Raw genomic sequence first — 21536 nt, forward strand, 5'->3', positions numbered from 1 at the left:
AACCAATCAGAGAATCAGAAAAAACTAGCTAACGATTCTTAAATGAAGAAATAGATTATAGATTATAAACGATTAACTATTACAAGTGGAGCGTCCTCACTTCAATAACAAATATAATACTGCACCATCTCGTATCCCCTTCAACTTGCAAAAGAATAATTCACGGCTTCAACCTGAAACATATAAAATACTGCCACCCACCAAGTGACAGGCCACATAAATGACAAAACAACATACACACATCAGCAAAGCTGAGTACTAAACCCGTAAACTAGAGTAACACATGCTTTGGTGGCTTTTACTTGAAAACGACTCAGCAGTCAACATAAGTTCAACAATCACATCCATCATAGCATGCTTAGCAGCAATAATCTTGTTGAACATACATATTATATTTCTAGTTCCACATTTCATAATACATCATAAATCACATAGTAGCAAACACGCTAAGGTGACTCCTAACAATGATACGTTTCATATATTCTCATTTAATCAATCTTTCAACTTACCACGATTTCATAGTAGGAATTTGATGTTACCAACTTTGATATAAATAATATACTTTACTTCCCTTAATTGATTTCGTATCAGAATCCAACTTATGCTTTCATATTCTATCAATCACTTTCTTATATTCTATAAACAACCTCTTATCGGGCAATAAATATCATAACTTTCACTATAACGATTCCTTATCGGGAATCCACATAACAAGATATGATTCCTTATCGGGAATCTAACATTGGTATCACTTACCAAGATATGCCTCCTTATCAAGAAACCACTATCAATATTCTGTATATTCATATTCATATACTGAATAAACATTCATTACTTACCTGATATGATTCCTTATCGGGAATTCAATATCGAAACAACTTACCACGATACGATTCCTTATCGGGAATCCATTATCGATATAACTTTCATACTTTGCGATGACATTCTTTTCAACCAGGGGGAAAGAGAACGCGGCGGAGGAGACAAAGCTTACACTCCGACAGTGGGGGTCGTCACCCAACCATTCGCTTTACTTTTGGCCAATAACCGCGACTAGTCCGGAGTACATTTTTCCGCTGATTTCATCAGCCATCCACAGGTTTCACATTACCTGATATAACGCCTGATTTTCGCCCCACAGAGCAATGGGCAGGTTTCCTTGTGGGGCCCCCAAGGTTCACAGTCCATGGGGCATTGTTCATGTCACCTCATCCGTCGACTCAGACGAGGCTACTTTCCCCTCATATTCCTTTCGATTATTGTTCATAACCCAATCGCCATTCTCAGAACTATTCCACAGTTATAGTAATTCTTGATAATCATTGAACAACAAGCAAGGCTTCTTCTTAAAGAGTTATAATCGCTTAAATATTTCGAGGCCAATATAGTTATGCATTTCGATACAACTCAATTACAATTATAAAACATACTTACCACACAAGTAACCAATCATATTATGTAAAATACCAACCATAGTGACAATAGGTCTCTCAGCTAGAATTAACGAGAGAGAGTTACTAACCCAATTCCACACATCACATACTTTTGCGTATAGATAGTTCATACTCTTTTTTACTTCACCAATATCTATGTAGACTCGTCTCAATAATGATAATAACTGTTATCAAACACCATCAACAATTACAATAAGTCTCTCTCTTAGAATTAACGAAGGAGAGTTAGCGTAGATTCCACAACTCGAGATTCATGAAACAAAGGTCGATTAGACCTAATCAATTATGAGTCATGTTTTCTCGTAAATTCGATTCCAATAACAACCATTAGTGGAACATATTCTTACTTAGTATAGCGAGTCAACCTCCCTTCTAATTAGAAGTCATTTCATTGTGTAACTCAAACTACTTTAAAGTAATGCACAAACTTGCACTTACTTAAGTAATCTCATAAACCAACTTAGCCTCCGAATTCTAATTAATCAACATCACTTTATTATATTATTCTATTTATAGCTATCCAACTAAAATACTTTATCAAACACATCTTCACCGATCTACTCCATAGTTAAGTAATCTAACTTTCATACTCTTCATATTATTATAACAATTAGTTAATCCTTTCTTTGACTTCATGTGAGGTCATTAATTAGGTTAACCCATTTAAACAGTCTACTCAAACTATTCTTCCCCACAGTATCATTGATAACTCTAGTCAGATTTTCATATAGCTAATCTTTTATTTATAGAATTACACCCAACCAATTCTAGAACATCATTCTAGTTACAGGTAGAACACTTATCACAAACTTACCACATCAATCCACTTATTAATATAGTATATACTTTAGCAAAATGATAACGTATAATTAGAATTCTAATTATATATTAGGTATACCACCTTCCACAATTCAGTGAACTTCCAACAACAACATAAAAACAACTTTCATATATCGCATAAACAAAATCAATAACATAATTTCATTACTATATCAATCTGGTACTCATGTCACCTTTAAATGCTAATAAAGACCATTTAAGCCAAAACCAGGACTTCTATATCTTAATTAACAATGAACTCGAACAACGTACTATTCTAATTGAAAACATGAATATGATTTAAGGATTAACAACTTTTTTATCATTAGAACCAAGCAATATAGATTAACTCTTAATAGCTCACAACATTCCAATTCTTTAACCATTAACTATTAACAAGTATTTCTCCTCAAGTTTAATTATATAAAATTAACTCAATCAACTTTCTTAAATATGAATGCTTCACGAGTCTAATTACAACTCTTTGATTAGAAGACAATAAAACTAACATAATCAATTCTATACTAATAAGCTTCTAAGAATAATCACCGCTCTTTAAATAACTCTTCAAAGTCCATAACTCCGTCATGGTTTCACTTCAATGATATCAAATAATATCACAAATCATTTTTGGTTCCTCTTAGTGTGAACTCTTCTACTTATTCAAATGACAACCTCTAATCGAACACATAATTCAATTAGATTTCCTTACTACCCAACATAGCTAAAGTATGACTTTCATTAATCGTGCTAAACTAATATGTCTTATTAAACTAGTTCAAGAACTTATATTTACTAATCTTCCGCAAAACTAACATTATCATCAATCTAATATATCAACCAAGTATGGGTATATATCCAATATGCATTTTCCACTACCAATTTACAACAATATAATTACACTCTATTTATAAAATCAATCAATATAAACACAATCCAATTTAATATACAAATTCACCACCAACAATAATTCAGCCCCATCAGTGCCACACAATCAACAACCACAATTCATCATCAAATTATCAATCATTATCATGATTCAAAGGAAGGATCAGAGGGGTTAGTACCTCTGCTCATGTGAGCAGCGAAGAAGAACAGAGGGCAGAGAGTTTTGGTGAGGCGGCTGAGCATCGGGGAAACGACTAAGCATCGACAGCGATGTCCGGTAGGAAGGTGAGCTCCAGCGAAGACAACAAATCGTGGTGCGACGCGAGTTCGTCAAGGCGGCAAAATGGCGGTGCGATGCAGGGCAGCAGCAAACACGAACAACAACACCGCACACGAGAGAGAAAGGAACAGGAGCTGCGAAGTGCAGCGCAGGTCTTCGACAGCCTCGAAAACGACGGGGAGGTAGGAGGGTGGAGCTCCGGTGATATCCGACGAGAGGAGAGAGGAAGAAAAGGGTTTTGGGTTTCGGGTTTTTCACGGGGTAGGAGGGGGGGTATGGGGTTTTTACGGGAGAGAGAGGAAATTAGTTTTAAGGGGTTTGAGTTTGGGATAAGCCAAACTAAATCGACAAGGGTAAGGGTGGGGTTTAGGCATGGCAATGGGTCCTGGATCCAACCCAGACCCGCTAGGACCCGACCCATTTATAAGGGTCTGGGTCCAGAAATTTTAGACCCAATGGGTCCGGGTCGGGTCTGGGTCCCAAAGAGCATGGGTCGGGTCTGGGTCCGGGTCCACATATGCTAGACCCAGACCCGCCCCACGGACCCATTTACATATTAGAAATTTTTTTTTACCTAAACTCTATAATTTTATGAGTTTTGATTTTGTGAACTCGTTAGTGTTGTAACTCACTAAGACATGTAACTTTATAAGTTGTAACATTTTAATATTTTATGAGTTAATTCTTAAAATTTTATTTAGTGAATGCTTTAACCATGGATACAAAAACATATACTTCCTCCGTTTCTAAATAAGTGCAACATAGAGAAGTGGCACACAGACCAATGGTCCTAGAGAGAGAAAGTTGGGGACCACACTTAAAAAGAAGTTTAGGCAATTTAATTAAATAAAATATCTACCCTAATTACCCAAAAATTTTAAAGCCCAACCCCTTTCACTTGCCATATACCACAACAACGCCACCACCGACCATCGCGACCGCCACCACCGCCGCCACCAGCAGATAATTTCTTTCCCTCTCTGCCGCCTCTGCCCACCGGAAAACACCGCATTTTCCCTCCCCACTCCCGAAACCAGCACCTCCCCTTCGAAACCCCCCCCGAAATCACCACCATCCCCTTCGAAACCACCCCCAAAACCACCAACATCCCCTTCGAAACCACCCCAAAATCGCCATTTCAACTTCAGCAACCACCACCACCACCATCGGATGCGAAAATCGCATCTGCAAAATTCGAATACTCCATAACAAGATGAGAAAAAGAAGAGAGAAGAAAGAAGAAGGAGAAAACTAGATTCGCGAAGTCAGATCTAAAAATTTCGAACACTGTTTTTCAAGAAACTACTGTTCTTCGTGGTTTAGAGAAGAGAGAAGAAGAAGAAGTGTAGATTCGCGAGGTAAAAAAAAAAGATCTCAAGAATCGAATGTAAATTTTTCTAGAAATTAGGGTTCTTCGTGGTTTAGGGTTTGAGATGCTATGTGTTGATGAATTAGGGTTCTTGTGGTTTGGGGAAAGTTTCAGATGAGATGAGATGGAGAGAGAGATATGATCAGATGAGGTGAGGAGATTAGAAAAAAAAAGGGAGGGAAGGATTTGGGTAATTAATGTGGTTTAGGTTGGTAGATGGGGAGTTAATTGAGTTGTTAAAGATATTAAGTAATGGCACTTTCGTAATTAAAATGAAAAAAAATTTCCAAAACAAGCTTGGTAGCACTTATTATGACATTTCCATTTTAGGGAAATGTTGCACTTATTTTGAAACGGAGGTAGTATATATATATTAGGCGAAAATTTTAAATTACATATATTCAAAAATGTGATGAAAACTTAAAACTAAGAAGGACCCATTTAGGACCCAGTAAGGACCCACGGACCCGCTAGACCCAGCGGATCTGGGTCTGGGTCTGAAAAATCTAGACCCAACGGATCTGGGGCGGGTCTGGGTCTGTGAAAAATAAATGGGTCTGGGTCTGGGTCCAGCTGGACCCGACCCAGACCCGCCCCATTGCCATCCCTAGTGGGGTTGGACTTTGGGTTTCTATTTTGGGAAAAATACAACTAAACTAGTTCGCATGAAACTCAATATATGAATTACTAAAAATAATTTCGTAAAATTAAGTAAATAATTATTTTTACAATACAACAAATAAACTCATACTCTATAACTCAAATAAAATAAGATTTTCGAAACATAATTAACTTAATAGTTATAATTAACTTTTGAATAAACGCTCTTAAAATTAGGGCTATTACAACTACTTAATTCCTTTTTATTCTTTACTAACTTACTTGTTGAACCTAGCCAACAATAAACTTTAACTTTATATAGGTACAACTTGTAACTTACCAAATAAGGTCCACATCCCTCATAAGATAATAAATAATACTCAAAGAATACATGTAATACATGATTCACTTCAACTTATATTAATTCGTACACGAATTAATAAATAAACTAACTTAACATGTTTGCATCAATCATTCCATACAAACATTTATAATCTGTTAACATAATCACTTTTAGATCACATGTTGCACACAAGCATATAACATGTAAAATAAATTCCAGCAATCACAATATGAACAAATAGGTTCCTATACATGATACTAATATTAAAATACTCTTAGAACATGCTTCTAAACCACATAGCACGTAAATAATGTCCGTACCTTGTATACACTAGCCTGTAGGCCATTTTTAAATCGTTAAAAGTCTCCTACAACGTAATCTCCGCCTCGAAAATAAAGTAACGAAAATTAATAACTTGAACCAAAAATTACAGCAGCTTTAAAACGATCAAAACCCCCTTAAAATACGTTTTAAAATCGTTTTAGTATCAAACTTACGTTATTTTTAATTCCTAGTATAGTACTACTATTCTAGCAATTAAAAATCCTTAAAAACTCCATAAATCAATCTTTTTCTGAAATTACAGCACCTATAAAATTTAATAACCATCCTCAAAACATATATAACGTATTTAAAATTACGTACTAAATAAATCTCATACTTTATAATATATAACTTTAGTTTCTAGCAAATAAAAACCCTAAAAACTCTTATTTCTATGATTAAAACTAAAAATAAACTCAACATAATAAATCTGAAATTTATTATAATAATAATCATGATGACCGAAAATATATGTGTATATAAAACAGTAGTTTAATTAGCAAACATGATAAATAATAATAAAATAACATAAAAACTAGTCTTTTAATGGAATCTTATGAAGGAAGAAAGAAAACAACCGACAACAATGAAGGAAAGTGGCAGCGGCGGTCAGTCCACATGCGGCAGCACACAGCAACAACGACTTTCGGTATTTGTGAAGGATTTGTGACGTTTCTTGTTGAACAAGAAATGTTACTTGAAGAAGAAGAAACGAACTTTGGGAGACAATTCAAGAATCACGCACGAACAAGGAGGAGAGAGAAAGGTCGAAGAGAGGGAGAGAGAAAGTGACGTGAGAATTGGAGAAAAATAATGTGTAGGGTGAAATAATTTGGGTTATTAGGATATTTATATAAAGGTTTTCCTTTATGGGCTTAGGAAAAGAGATAATAATTAATGAAACTTGATGACTAATAGGATGGACAATTTAAGACTTTAGTCATCAAATGACTCTTTCCCTTTTTGGATTTTCGATTCCATTAAACTTCTTTTTCAATATACTTTAATATTCAAAACCTTTATTAAAACATGCTTAATTAAAATATTTCTAATTTTATTAAACTATGAAAAATAATTTCATTTGACTTTTAAAATAGTCAACCCTCTTTAAAAGTCAAATCATTTTCCCAAACTCATTTGGATATTTAAATATATACAACTATATAAATACTTAAATATATTTATAAAATTCTTTAAAATTGTGGGGGATTACACACTCTCTCTCCTCTGTTTCGCCAGTCAGTTTTTCGAAGAGGAGGGGTTTCGCCTCTCTCTCCTCTGTTTCGCCGGTTAGTTTTTCAAAGGGGAGGGGGAATGTGGGAGAGGGGGGATGCAGACTGGGGGTGGTGAAAAGGGGGGATGCAGGCTAGGGGTGTGGGAAAGGGGAAACGTGGCTGGCTGGGCGTTGCGGGGAAGGGGAGGGGGAGGTGCGGCAGGCTGGGGGTGGTGGGGAGAGGGTGGTGCTGCAGGCAAGCCGGGGGTCAGGTGGTGGTGGGGCCAGGTGGTGGCGCTAGGGAGGGTCCGATGGTGGCACTGGTTAGGGTTAGGGTGGGTTAGGGGGGTGGTGGGCCGTGGGTTGGGGTGGAGTGGTGGGCTGAGGGTGGGTATGGGCTAGTGAGCTTTTAGGGTTAGGATTTTTGGTTAGTTAGGTTTAGGGTTGAGGGTTAGTGTTAGGGTTTAGGGTATTTAATTAGGATTAAAGAGGAGATTAGGGGTTAATGACTAACGGAAGTTTAACACCATTAGTCAAAAGGGCAAGTTGATCTATTTTTTGAAAGTGAGGAGTATATGGTGAATTTGGAAAGTTGAAAGGGTATAAGGTGCAAAAAAAATTGTCAGGGGTATATGGTGAAAAAACCGTTAAAAATTGTATTCAGTTCAGTCAGACACATTCATTTCAGTTCAGTTTATTTCAGTTCAATTAAGTTAGTTTTCTCTCAAAATTTTTATTAATTTCAGTGTAATTCAATTTAGTGCAAAAGAATATAGCCTAACACTAACGGTCCTTTTGGTAGTCGTTAATAAATTGTGGTAATGGGAATGAATTCTAAGTGTAATTTTATTAGGAAACATCCTTAAAATCTTCATTGGGAGGCATTTGTTCTCCATGGGCAAGCAATCTCACCCCTAAATTTGTGTTCTTGTCTCCAAGGGGAAGCAATTTTCAGTACCACTCATTACCACCTAGAAGGTGGTATTGGATGGAAATGAAAATTCAAGGAGGAAAGTGGACATTTTAGGATAAATTAACATTACCAATGGAATGGACAATGATATTTTTCATAAATTTACACACAATTTCGTTCCCATTATCACCATTTATGAACAACTATCAAATTCACCTAAAAGTAATAAACATTCCAAATCGGATCATCTCCTATTCTCCTACGTTTGTTTTGATTCTCGTAAACAGGTGGCCAGGTGGGGCAAGCTGACGAAAACACGCCCCTAGATTTACAATCTGTTTTTCTCTCTCCTCAACTCTGAAACTATTAAAGTAGAGTATACGTAGCACAACTTCATAGTAGTTCATACAGGCTACAGCATAACACAAGTGGTCTAAGGGGTCAAAGGAGAGAGAGAGTGGAATCAATGGCGCAAAAGGATGAAGTGATGATAGAGGGGTTAAAATTTGAGCAAAAACATGGCAAACAAAGGGTTAGAGTTGGAAGAGTTTGGAAAGATTCGAATGGTTTCTATCATTTTGTTGAGTGGAACGTTGGTATCACCTTGCTCTCTGACTGCGTCCGCTCTTATGTCAATGATGATAATTCTGATATTGTTGCCACTGATACAATGAAGAACACTGTAATTTTTTTTTAATACCCACTTTCTTGAATCTTCAGTTTTACATCCTTTTTTACTTGGTCATCTTGTTTGTTGTTGGTGTTTTTGATGTGCTGACTCTTTTTTTTTTTTCGGGTTATGTGATCGAAGCAAGTAACTTTGAATTGTAGTGAAACTGGAATTTATTTTTGTACCGGTGAATTTAGTACTACCATTTTTGTTTGTTAAATACTGATATTGAGGAAGCAGTAGTTAAGAGTAATTTGTGGCATGAATTGGATAGGATATCTTTGTGTACTTGACTTGACTGTGATACTTTTATTTTTGGTGATTTGCTTGCTACATACAGATCTTGAGGGAGTAGTAGAGTGATTTTTGATTTGGATTTTGATTACTGTGAGATGATCTAGTTCTAAATGAGTTGACAGGGTTGAGTTTTACTTATTGGATTTAGATTCTAGGATAATTAAGAATATAAGGGTTGTTAGGGGTTAATTTGGGGATCAAATATTAATGTAGGAATGGGATGTGTGAATTGATATGTTGCTTGAAAGTGCTATTTGTCTTCCCTGTAGACAGCTTATGGGATTTCTTTTTCTCTTAGTCTAAACTTTTCTGAACTTGTTTTCAGTTGTGAAATAAGATTTGGTAGTCCTTATCAGAACTAATCTAGACTTACCTGGATTTATATGAACTAATATTTCCTAGAACTTATGCTTGATTACGTGAATTGAACAAGGTGTAGTTCCATTGGATGTATCATGTTGGGGCCTTGGGGGTTGGGGTGGTGGGAACGGTGTTGGATAGTCGTGGGCACTTACGCCTGCAATTGGAGAGATTCTGTTTCATTCCCTTCAATGGATTAATATTCCTGTTCACTTTTCGTCATTTGTTTGATATACTGTCAAATGCATTCATCATTGAGGAAGACCTTGATCGTCCATATTTGGATTCTAAATCATGAATGATGGGTATATGAAACAGGTTTATGCAAAAGCAAAGGAATGCAAAGAGCAAATAACTGCTGAAGATTTTGCTATTCTTCTGGCTAAGCATTTCGCATCGTTTTATAAGCAGGTAGATCATCTATCATTCTCAGACAGCTAGCTGTCATTTTCTGCACCATTTTCTGTGAATGGCTTGATCTAGACAAAATCATGTAGGTTCATATCTAATTAAGGGGGTTATCAAATGAAAAGCCGAGTGATAAATGAAACAGTATGCGTTTGAATTGTCTTGTGCTTGCGCATGTCTTAATCTAGAAGAAGGAATGTCTGGGTGAGTCCATGTGTAGAATTCTCTTGGGTTTGTTAGTGGTGGCGGAGTCCTTGGGTCTATCATGGTTACAGTTCTTAGAACTTACAAGGTGAGCTTCTCCCTGTTAGGCACTTTGTGTACATCCTCTTTTGTCTTTGGATCTGCAGTTTCTTTGGGAATCAATTTCGAGCTCAAAAAAACTTTTAAGAGTGACCTAGGTATTGATCAATCTTCTTTTTTGTGGAACTACAGCCAAATAACCGGCTCTCCTACTGCCCTTGTTTGCCCTTGTTGTTCAACTAGTATTTGGTTTCAGTCCTCTATTTTTCAGGAGAATTTTTCATGGTTCATTTTTGTGAGTTTTAGCATTTCGTTTAAGGGGTGAGTTCCTTGCTTAATTATGCCTAATGCTGTATGAGAAAGTTAATTTTCTTCCCTCGCCCTCCCCAACACTTTTTTTTTCTCTCCTTTTTGCAGGTTACTACCGCTGTAGTCAAGGTAGTAGAGAAGCCGTGGAAGCGTGTTTATATAGACGGTCAACCACATAGGCATGGTCGGTAATTATATGTATCTTATGTTATGTGAAATAGTAAAACATTTTCTAGGCTACTGTTAGTGTTGAATGCTTCTCTGTAATGTATATCTAACAGTTATATTGGCAGGAAATTTAGTGTTGCATTTGCTAAATACTTTTGATCTATGTTATCCCGACTCTTCTAATTTTCTCATGTACCCATGTCAGACTTCTGTCGTGCGCAACACAACACTTGGATACGTCGATTGAAACAAATAACTGGACATTTTTCTATGAAATGGCTGAATCCAACACCGGGACACCATATCTGAGTGGACCCTTGTAGCCGAGTTTGAGTTTTGAGTATCATAGCTTTTGATTTTGTTCTTCTGAAAACAATATGGCAGGATGCTTCTGCAATCTTAAAAAACTTTTGTGTTATGCTAACTATAAACCTCAATCCCTCTTTTCCGTATTCAATAATGTCCATGTCAATCCATGGAATACAGGCTGGTTGTTCTTCCAGTGGTTTTACTGCATTCTTTTGCTTGTTTATCTATCGACTGTATATAATATTTTTGGATGCTGGAACAGTTTAAATGGAATTTATAAGGAAAGAATTGTGGTAATCTCTTAGGGTGTTCCTAAGAAAGGCGATTGACACCTACATAAAGCTGTTTGAATTGTCGGAATGGGTGATCTGTTACTGTCTAAATGGAGTGATCTTTTACTTTGGACATTTACGGGGGGGGGGGGGGGGATCTAAAGAAACCGAGGTCATAATTGAGTGGGAACTTTTATGAGTATAGCATGATACCATAGACTAATGAACGCTTAACAAATTCCTAGATAAGCTTTCTAGTTTTTTCACAGCGAAGTTGACTATTTTCTGTAGAGGATTCCTACATTTTGCACTGAATTTCTCTTTATGGACTTTTTATTACCTGTTTTATGTTGATAGTTGAATAAAATGAGTTCCTTACCATATTGATTATCTATAGTTACTTTTCTTCCTGAAGGTTTTGAACTTGGATCAGAAAAGCATGTGGCCGAAGCTGTATTGAGTAAATCTGGTGCTATTAAGTTATCTTCAAGCATTGAAGGATTATCACTCCTGAAGGCCACAAAGGTAAAATGCTGCTTCTGCAACTATAGCATAATTTGGTTTTGTCGAATTCAATAGAAAATGACTTCCTCCAGCAACAAGCCTTAAACCCAAAATGATTTGGAGTCGGCCAACATGAACCGTTACGAGAATTTGTATCCTGGACATAAGAGACAATAAAAGTACAAGAATAAGAGCTTTAAATAAAGAAAATAACTTCTTTTACTTTCCTTATTTTATGGTAACTGAAAAGGATAGGAGAAACACATTCTCTCACGTTCCTCCATATAGAGGAACACGTTTTCCACGTTTGAAGGAGTTCAATTTGCCTTTCGTAAAAAGACCTAATTTCAATGCAGGTTATTTTTAGCTTCCCTCCCTTAGATAAGGCTATGTTCTCATTTCTGTACAAATATAGGTATTGAGATACTTTTATTAACGTCTTATACCTTTTGACGTGAAAGAATATGTTAACTACATATTTTGAAAAATATATTATGAGGTGAAACTGTTTTCGACCTTGCCAAACGGAGTCTTAGGCAAGTTGCTTATATTAAAATTCGCGTTAACTGTTTTTGATATGTGCGGATCAATTAGTTCTCTTGAAGTCTTAAATGGACTTCAGCATGCCTCATCTAAACGCGAGTGTAGAAATGGCTAGCGTTTTCATCTACAGCAGAAAGCTTCTATAGTTAACTGGACAAATGTGCAATAATGGCTAAATTGTACTCCCTCCCTTTTTATCAATCTACTCACTGCAATTTTTCACTGCTTACATCTCAGTATCTGACTTTAACCATCACTGGTGAAGTATATGTAAGGAAAAACATAGTCAAATATAATCATGTTAGTTCCGTTTTAATATATACATTCAAATTATCAACTTTTTTTGTAGTATATAGTGTTACTTATAATTAAAGATATGAACCATCAAAGTTTCAAGTTGACAAGAGTAAAAGTCAAATTATATAGATTAAAAAGAAAGCAAAAGTGGTCAAGTTTCACACCTAGTATTTGGGATGTCCAAATATGAACTTCAGACTTTCTTTAGTGTAAAGTTAATTATTTCAATATGTCCTTTTTTCTAGATGCTCTCTCTTTCTTATCGAACAAGTTCTTATTACATCTCCTTCCATTTTTTTCAATACTACAATAATTACATATAGCAACAATTTTTTAATTTATGTGACTCATCTATATGTGGATTTTAATATGTAACAGATACAATATCTGATACTACCTCTTTATTTATTTGTTCTTTTCATTTGCTTTTAGAATGAAACTAAGGAGTAGCGTAATAGTGGACAATAGGGAGGCACATGGGTAGTTATTGTGAGGGAAAAGATAAAAGAAGGAAGAACGAATACACCTTAAAAATGAAAGTGGGTAGAATACATAGATATAGAGGTAATAGTTGTTTTGGAAGCAACCCCCTAGCTTTGTATATAGCTTCCATGAGAAATATGTTATAGTTTTTAGGGAGATCATATCAAATGACCCTGACATTTAGGACATTTTCTCAAATAATCCTGACATTTTTAACTCGGATAACCCTAAACTTGTAATACCTCATCAAATTTGACGGAAAATTAATGGTGTCAACTACTTGCCATTTATAATTAAAAACCTATTTTTTTAACAAAAAATTGAGTTCTTCATCCCCCTACCATGTCTTCATCCCCCTAACATGTCTTCATCCTTTCCTCACCATCATCTATGGCTACCTCCCACCACCCTCTTTTCTCACCTCACAAACCAATGAACACCAACAGTAGAAATCATAATTAGCTCAAAGAAACCCCAAATTTCAATTGCAATCGACGCAAAAGAGACCCAGTTTCCATTTCCAAATCTTCATTGACCGAAATATATTGCATTATATTCTAGGAATTAAAATAGGATTATTAACTAGAATAATACAAACTTTGACTCCTTAGCCCTTAATTATAAACTTTCGATTATTACTTAATATTTCAAACTTGCAAAATTCTTAGAGTAGGTCGAAATGGTGAACCTGGAAAACATGTAAAAAAAATAAAAAAATACCTTTCTCCCCCCTCCCCCACCCACAACCACCACTGACCACCCAACCTTCCTCCATCTCTCTCCTACCTACCCGCGAACATGGCTACTCAGCGAATCCTGATCCTCCCTTCAGTGAACTACCATACCCACCATCCTAAGACTGCCGAAACCATACCCATCTCCTCCCTCCACATTGAAATGGCTGCTAAGCCATTTCTCTCTTCTCCACTCCATCGAAACCACCATCCCACCACCCTACCATCAACCAAAACCACCATCACTTTCTCTGTTTGTCCCCCTTCACTTCTATCATTCCTCCTCAAAAATTCGTCTCTAACTCTCATTCTCACTCTTCCCATTCCCCCTATCTCTCTTCATCAACACACGAAGTGAAAACCAAAGTATCAGCACATGAAGTGAAAAACAAAGGAGATACTGCTTCTTCATCCGGCAACTACGTAACTACGTCGAAGCATTTTCTTTATACCTCACTAACCACGTCCTCCACTCCAACCAATCCGTCGCGTACACCTCCCTTGCGAATTCCTCCCAATTCAGCGCTTGGCCCAAAGGTTACAGTCGTTTAGGGGCCACGTATTTGGGCCTAAATAATCACCCTGACACTATCTATGCTTACGAAAAGGGCCTTAAAACCTGAGTGAAATGCCCCGACTCCTAAGCATCATTATTAGGCTAATTAATCAAGTGATCAGCAACGGAAGATCTAGCTTAGTCGGCGCGTTACTGCCGTACCTCCCATTAGGATGGCACACGGCAACATTCTTTCATAAAATTAAACATATCATAATGATTATTCGAGAATAATATGTAATTAACTTAAACATAACTAAAGTTTCATAATTAGTGTAAACAGTCTTATAATACTTAACATTCATAATTGCATAATTTAGAATTAATGTTTCCTTATTGCTACGCCATCCCATCTTCATATGCATACCTAAAACATCATGAGCCGATGCTGAGGAACATACTACTCTAACAACGTAAATTCACTTCAAATCATTTTGGTTGCAAATAGGGATAGAAGAATATCGTCAAACCATTTTATAAACATACATTTTGAATCACGAATTAAAAGTCATTTACATTGTCATTCATTAATATGATCTCTATCAACACATTTCATTAACGGTAAACTTTCTTTGGTTACTTGACGAGTATAACGGAAGGCAAAGCCACCGAGGACATAAGTCCCCCATCAGAAGGTGGCATATTATGCCATAGATAGTAACAGAAGGTAAAACTTAAAAGCCATTGATGACATTCATCCCGCATCAGAAGGTGGCATATAACACCAATAGTAAGAAAAGGTAGAGCCACCGAGAACATTGTCCCCTATCAGAAGGTGGCATATAATGCCAATAGTAACAGAAGGCAGAGCCATTGAAGACATTGTCCCCCATCACATAACCAAGATTTCATACTCACATCTACTGTCATAACTTAAACTTTAAATAGAATCAAATCTAATTCAAATGAGAGAAGAAAAAGGGTAGGACCAAACTAGAGCATCAATGCAAAGGAGGAGGAGAAGGTAAGAGCACCACCGCACAGCGGCGTCACCACCAACATCAGCAATATAGGCGGCGCAAGAGTGAAAGATAGAAGAACAGAACAACAACAACGCAACAACTACAAGAAGGGAGGGAGTGGCGGTGGCGAGCGGCACTACAGCGACGCGACACGACTCGACGATGGCTAGCAACGTGAGAGCAACGTTGAGTAGGGGCGAACATGTGAGGGAGATTGAACCGTGAGGAGAGCGAAAGAAGGAAGAGAACTGGGCGCGGTGTTCGTTGAACTCCAGTGAGTTTTGGCGGAAATGAAAGACACAGGGGCGGGCTTTTGAGAGAGAAAGGAAATTTCAAGGAGTTTAGGGAGGCTGGGGTTGCATCGGGAGTGAGAGAAAGAGAAATGGGGTTTGGGCCCTTAGGTGAAAATGACGAAAGAGAGATCATGATGAGTTTTTTTGTTTTGGGTTCTCAAATGAACATGCAAAGAAAAGAAAATAAAAGAGGTATCGATTTTGGCAAAATACCGCAATTAGTTGCACATAAAACAACTTATATTTATTTTTAAAAATAAGCTAAGCATGATCAATTTGAAAAATTTTAGAATCCAATTAAACTAATAAATATATTTAGTAATTAATAAAACGATATTAAGGTTCGGGGTATTACAGACCTAAACAACGAGGTCGTCAAATTTAGGCTTTCCGGCGCTCAATCCGTTGCTTTTTGGATTCATTGGAGGGGGGGGGGGAGTGGTCTACGGTGGGCTGAGGTGCGAAGGTGAGGTTGGCGAAAGAGTATCAGGAGATAGGAAATACGAGGAGTGAAAAAAGGATTTTATATTTGTTTTTCAAAATTTAAATAAAAAGTAAAAAGCTAACCAATAAATAAAGACACGTGTCCCTGTTAGTGCCACATCAGCTAGCTCACCTCTTACAACAAAGTTAAAAATCGGTGATTAATCGCTAGGGAAACTTTTAAGAAAGTTTGATATATTAAGTAATAATCAAATGTTTGTATTATTGCGATTGACTAGATAGCACCGATACGGGTACGGGGATGGAAAACGACAAAACTAAAATTTCTAAAAACAGGTACGGCTTGGATTCGGCAAAAGAAAAATAATAAAAAATATAATACATTTAATGAATTATATTATCTTAAATTTTTAATATATTTTAATATTTTATAATCTCAATCTCATTTTTGTACAAAAAAAATTGAACGACATGGATGTAAAAATGTAAACTAATAAGCATTTTTCTTTTCAAGAATGCTATAAAAAAATATATAAGTAAATTTAGATTAAAAAAGGGAAGAAAGGAAGTACGAGTAGTAATTAGTTTACTTTCCTGGATAAGTAGCGCAGCAAGCCAAGCACTACAACTATATTTATAAAAAAAAGAAAAAGGTGCTAGATATGTCATGGTTATTCGGGAAAATGGCCTATATGTCAAGGTCATTTCAGGTAATATCCCTAATCCTTATCCGCACTAGCATTAAGTTGTCACATTGCTAGTTTAAAAAATTTTCTATTATGATGATAGGTATTAGATACAAATACCATTCTTCCCATCAGTTAGTTAAAAGGCAGAATTAGTTGCATGATTAAAATGTAATGTTGAAGAATTGATGGAATACTCACTACTTGGTAGTTTATGCTTTCCCATGAAAGAACCTTTCATGTAAATGTTTACCATATGAAATTACATGTGTTAAATTTGTTTCCTGATTTCTGCCGCAGTCTGGTTTTGAAGGATATGTTAGGGACAAATACACGATTCTGCCAGAAACACGAGAGAGGATGCTTGCCACGGCTGTCACTGCTACATGGAGGTATCACCTCTGCTTCACATTTCAGTCTATAATTTTTGGCTTTAAATTCTTAATAAATCATGTCATAAGTTGTTATTGTTAATATTTTCATCTAATCATGGAGTTGCCAAAACTTCCAACCACATTATAATGAGTTACAGGACTGTGATCTTTTAATAATCTAATTTCTACCTTCGAAAGGGTCTTCATATGTCACTTATGGATCACATGTGGCTTACTCTAAAGGCTCCCTGAAGTGTCCTTTACTTATTTGTGGATGAAGTTGTAGGAATGTAGGATAGGTACCTTTTTGATCAATGGTCTAATTAGAAGCGGATCCAGTTTTTTTTTTTTGATTTGGGGGGGGGGGGGGGGGGGGGGTAACCGAAGCTAAACATAATGAGAATAATAAAGAAAATGAAAAATAATTTCATGACAATGAGAAGCTAGATTTTAGGATGACAAAGCTAAAACTTTACACCGATCGTGTCAACTATTATAAATACTTCAATTTCATTATATGTTAATACTTCATTCATCTTTTAAACATATCTAGCACTTTGACTTTATATTCTCAAATGCACACGTTGGAGTATTAATTTCTGAATTCTAATCTATTACTAAAAAGTATAAGAAGTTGATACTTAGAAAATATACATAGAGATCAACAAGTTCAACATCTTACCTAATGACACTTTTAACTTGGTCAAACTTAATACTTTCTCTGTTTCGAAACAAATGAAACACTTCTCTCAGAAAGCTCTCACATAAAAGAGAATCGTTTTACTTATTTCAGAATGGAGGAAGTATATAAAATGTGAATAGTTAAATCAATCAATTTTTAAAAATGTGTAATAGAAAAATTGTCGGGCTTTAGATAATTAAGACAATGGATGTCAAAGAGAAAGAAAAATAAAAAAGGATAAGGCTTCAAATGATCAAAAAGCATTATTGTTTAAATGAGAGAAAAAACAAAATAAGAAAGATATAAGCAAAGGCTTAAGTTGACTCAAGAGGAATTGAACCGCGCGCCACAATATGTGTTCATGATTATTGACTAATCACTGCAGAGGACTTCACTTTGTGAAACAAAGATGCGGACATGTTTTCTTTAACGATTTTTCAGTATGTTTAGCGCAAAGGAGAAAATGGATTATTTTGTTTGTTTTGATGTGCCACCCAAGACCCTTCATAGGTCCGCCCCAGGGTCTAATAGAGTGAGCCTTTGTGATTCAAGGTAAATGAAAGAAGAGTCTCTATGCAGTTGTATGGGTAATTCCATGTACACAGCCCAATTACCCCCGCACTAGGTGGGAGACTCACCCTGAAGCATTAGGTTATATGATCTGGTACGGAATGCTGCTCTTTTAAGTTTATAGTTGGATTGTTAAAGCCTTGAACACGTAATCAGTTGGCCTTCCTTTACTTTCTTTTCATGAGAAGTTTCTGCTGATGAAGCAGAGATACGTAGCTGATTTATTATCCAGCAGATCTGAGCTTTATACAAAAGAATATTCTGGGTTTATGGATTGCCATTAATATATAATGAACAAACTATACTTATTATGATCTCTATCTTTTACAGGTACTCTTTCGAATATGCTCATAACATTCCATCAGAATCAATGTACTTTTCTGAAAGATACTCGGATGTAAGAAAAGTGTTAGTCGATACTTTCTTTGGTCCTCCTGATAAAGGTGTTTATAGCCCATCGGTGCAGAGCACTCTTTATCAAATGGCAAAAGCTGTTCTCAACAGGTTATTAATCTCTTACCTCGATTTGAAGTGCACAGTTTGAACTCCTAGGTTTGGTCTAACTCCTCTGATTCTTGTTGAGTTCTGCAGATTCCATGTTATATCATCTATCAGTTTGAACATGCCGAATCTGCATTTCCTTCCTGTTAATTTATCGAGTTTGCAGAATCCGAACCTAGTCAAGGTAAAACTCTGCTTGAAGAACATATAGAAATTCCTTTGAAGGATGTAAGTGTAATATGCTGGAAATTGACAGATGAAATCTGCTGACTTTGCAGTTTGCAGATGATGTGTTTCTTCCTATTGATGAACCACATGGATCTATTGAAGCTAGCTTGAGCCGCCCTCACTCAAGGATGTGAATAACCCAGTGTAGCTGTATAGTGGGATGTGAGTCTGTACATCTCTTACCCGGACTTCAAATAATAAGGCAGGATTAGTTGTTTTCTCCCCACACTTCTTTTCTTTTCCTATATCGTTCTGGAATTGTGAGCTCTGTGCGCCTGGGTGTTTTGGAGCTCATTGTGGTTGAATACCTGAAGGTTAAATGTCAAAATGTTCCATCATCTAAAATCACTAAACTAATAAAAAGGTTAAATTTTGGTTAGGGCCATTTGATTCATCTTCGAGATGTACCCAACAAAATTTATCTCGAACCTTTGATTGTATAGATTCTCTGACTATAAACAAAATGATGAGTGCATAAAGATATCATAGAAAATAGTGCTATTATAGTATTATCAAAGCAGTTGAAGAAACTTTTATGACAGATGGCCTTATCTAAACGTTCGTAAATGATCTCATTGTTATGGTTGCCTCTCCACGAAAAAGCTTGTTGTAAGCATGGAATGTCTATTGCTTGAGAATAGGGATGGCAATGGGTGGGACATCCATCACCCGCTTAGATGGACTCTCATCCATTCATCCGTCACTCGCTTTACTCATCACCCGAAATCCATCCATCTATAACAATTGGGTGATTCGGGTGGGTCGGGTGATTAACGGGTGAAAAATCTAAATATCAAATTTAGATTGTAAATATTAAAAAGCAATGTACCCGATTTCCACCTACACTTTCCAAAATCATAAATAAATACGCCGATGTTTTTAACATAAGGAAAAGGTGATGTCACACCCAGGGATCAAAAAACTCGTCCGTTCTGTTATAGAACGACCGTTTTGTAACGGATTTCAGACCTACCGTTCCGAGAAACGCCGTTATAACGTGGGGAGTTGGAATTCACACCATACTCGCTGCGATACCGTTCCGTAACGGTGGAACGCGGTTTTGTAACGGGTTTTATATAAGAATGCCCGTTATTTTTGAAAAAGGTTAAGGAAGAAGAAGAAGCGAAAGAGTGAGAAACTCTCGATCTAGAAATTGACGACAAGATTCATCACAAAAAGAAATTAATTGATGGGGCTTTTACTTGTGGGATGGAGGCGAGCCGAATGACGTTGAATCTTCTGGCGGTTGTCTTCTCTGACGACGACAATCGGAGATGTGAAGTGGGACTTCTCTCTCATCTAAAACTTGCTGACTTTTTACATGGTACCACGTGAACCAAAAATCGAAGCAACGCTTTATTTAAAAAGTGGCAGTACAATTGCACTTTTTTTATATTTAAAAAGTAGCAGTGCAGATGTACCACTGTACAATTATGAGTAGTACACCTTTCTATTCTTTTCTCTCTCAAATAGTGAACAAGTATATGCAGTAAAGTGTAAACCATTGGTTTATTTTTTCTTTTTACTTTTTGTCGGTATTAAACCTTTGAACTTCAAACTATATAAATAAATAAATTTAAAATATATTTATAAATATCCCAAGCTATGCATTTATAATACTATTGGACACAATTTAAAGAAAAAAAATGAAACAAAATTAAATTGCCACTTATGTGAATTTTCCCAAAAACTTCACGTCGCGATGATCGCAAAACGTTCTATTTGGCCGTTATGGGAAGTTCCCGCGAAAACGCGACCGTTACTGCGACCGCGACCACGACCGCGTTTTTTTATATGGTCGTAACATATAAGTTTCAGGAAGTCGTCTTTCAACAATAAAGTCTGGACAACAATACTTCAACAATATGAGTTTGAACAATAAAAATTAAACGTTCAATCGTTGATATACTTAAACAAGAAGTGTTTTGTAATATGTTGGCAGGAATTTGAATATGGCAGCAGTAGCACAACATGACAGCAGCATAGCAGCCAGCAGTAGCACTACACGACAGCAGCAGCACAACATAACACAACAACAGCAACACAACACCATACACGACAGGAGTAAAGCAGCACGACATCAAAAGCACTGCAGAACTCGTAAACAACAACAACAACACGAAGACAACAACCACAAGAAATAGGCAATAGGAAGTCTTCTTGGTGTCACCAAAGTCACATCAAATCCATCTCATCTTCGTCTCCCTATCAAGAATGTTTGAAAAAAAAAAAGATCAAAGTATAATCATAAAATTTGTAATAAACAAAGTTAAATTGTAAAAAATATTACCGAATCTAACTCAACAACTTCACCCCCAAAATTATTCCCCACATTAGTCTCGACATCCACCGTATCACGATCTTCTAAGATTGTAGCACAAGCTTCACTATTATCAACATAAGCCCCTACAATCAAAGTAATGAAACAAGTTCTCAATCA

The 21536-nt window shown here is 36.4% G+C and overlaps 1 protein-coding gene across 1 annotated transcript; it reads left to right on the plus strand.

The window, feature by feature from the left end:
- The first annotated feature begins 8518 nt into the window (after positions 1-8518).
- LOC104907803 (uricase-2 isozyme 2) lies at positions 8519-19475 on the plus strand. Its single transcript, XM_010696795.4, has 8 exons — positions 8519-8885; positions 9849-9941; positions 10599-10674; positions 11655-11764; positions 17042-17133; positions 18698-18871; positions 18959-19052; positions 19147-19475. Exons 1-8 carry the CDS (start codon positions 8670-8672, stop codon positions 19228-19230), a joined length of 939 nt encoding a protein of 312 aa, XP_010695097.1. The 5' UTR covers positions 8519-8669; the 3' UTR covers positions 19231-19475.
- The last annotated feature ends 2061 nt before the right edge of the window (positions 19476-21536 follow it).

This window comes from Beta vulgaris, chromosome 4, assembly GCF_026745355.1.
Source record: "Beta vulgaris subsp. vulgaris cultivar EL10 chromosome 4, EL10.2, whole genome shotgun sequence".
Classification (NCBI taxonomy): Eukaryota; Viridiplantae; Streptophyta; class Magnoliopsida; order Caryophyllales; family Amaranthaceae; genus Beta; species Beta vulgaris.

Coding starts and splice junctions, on each gene's coding strand:
- LOC104907803 (XM_010696795.4), top strand. CDS start 8,670: ATGGCGCAAAAGGATGAAGTGATGATAGAGGGGTTAAAATTTGAGCAA. Junction 11,765..17,041: donor CACTCCTGAAGGCCACAAAG/GTAAAATGCTGC, acceptor TTTCTGCCGCAG/TCTGGTTTTGAAGGATATGT. Junction 19,053..19,146: donor AGAATCCGAACCTAGTCAAG/GTAAAACTCTGC, acceptor CTGACTTTGCAG/TTTGCAGATGATGTGTTTCT.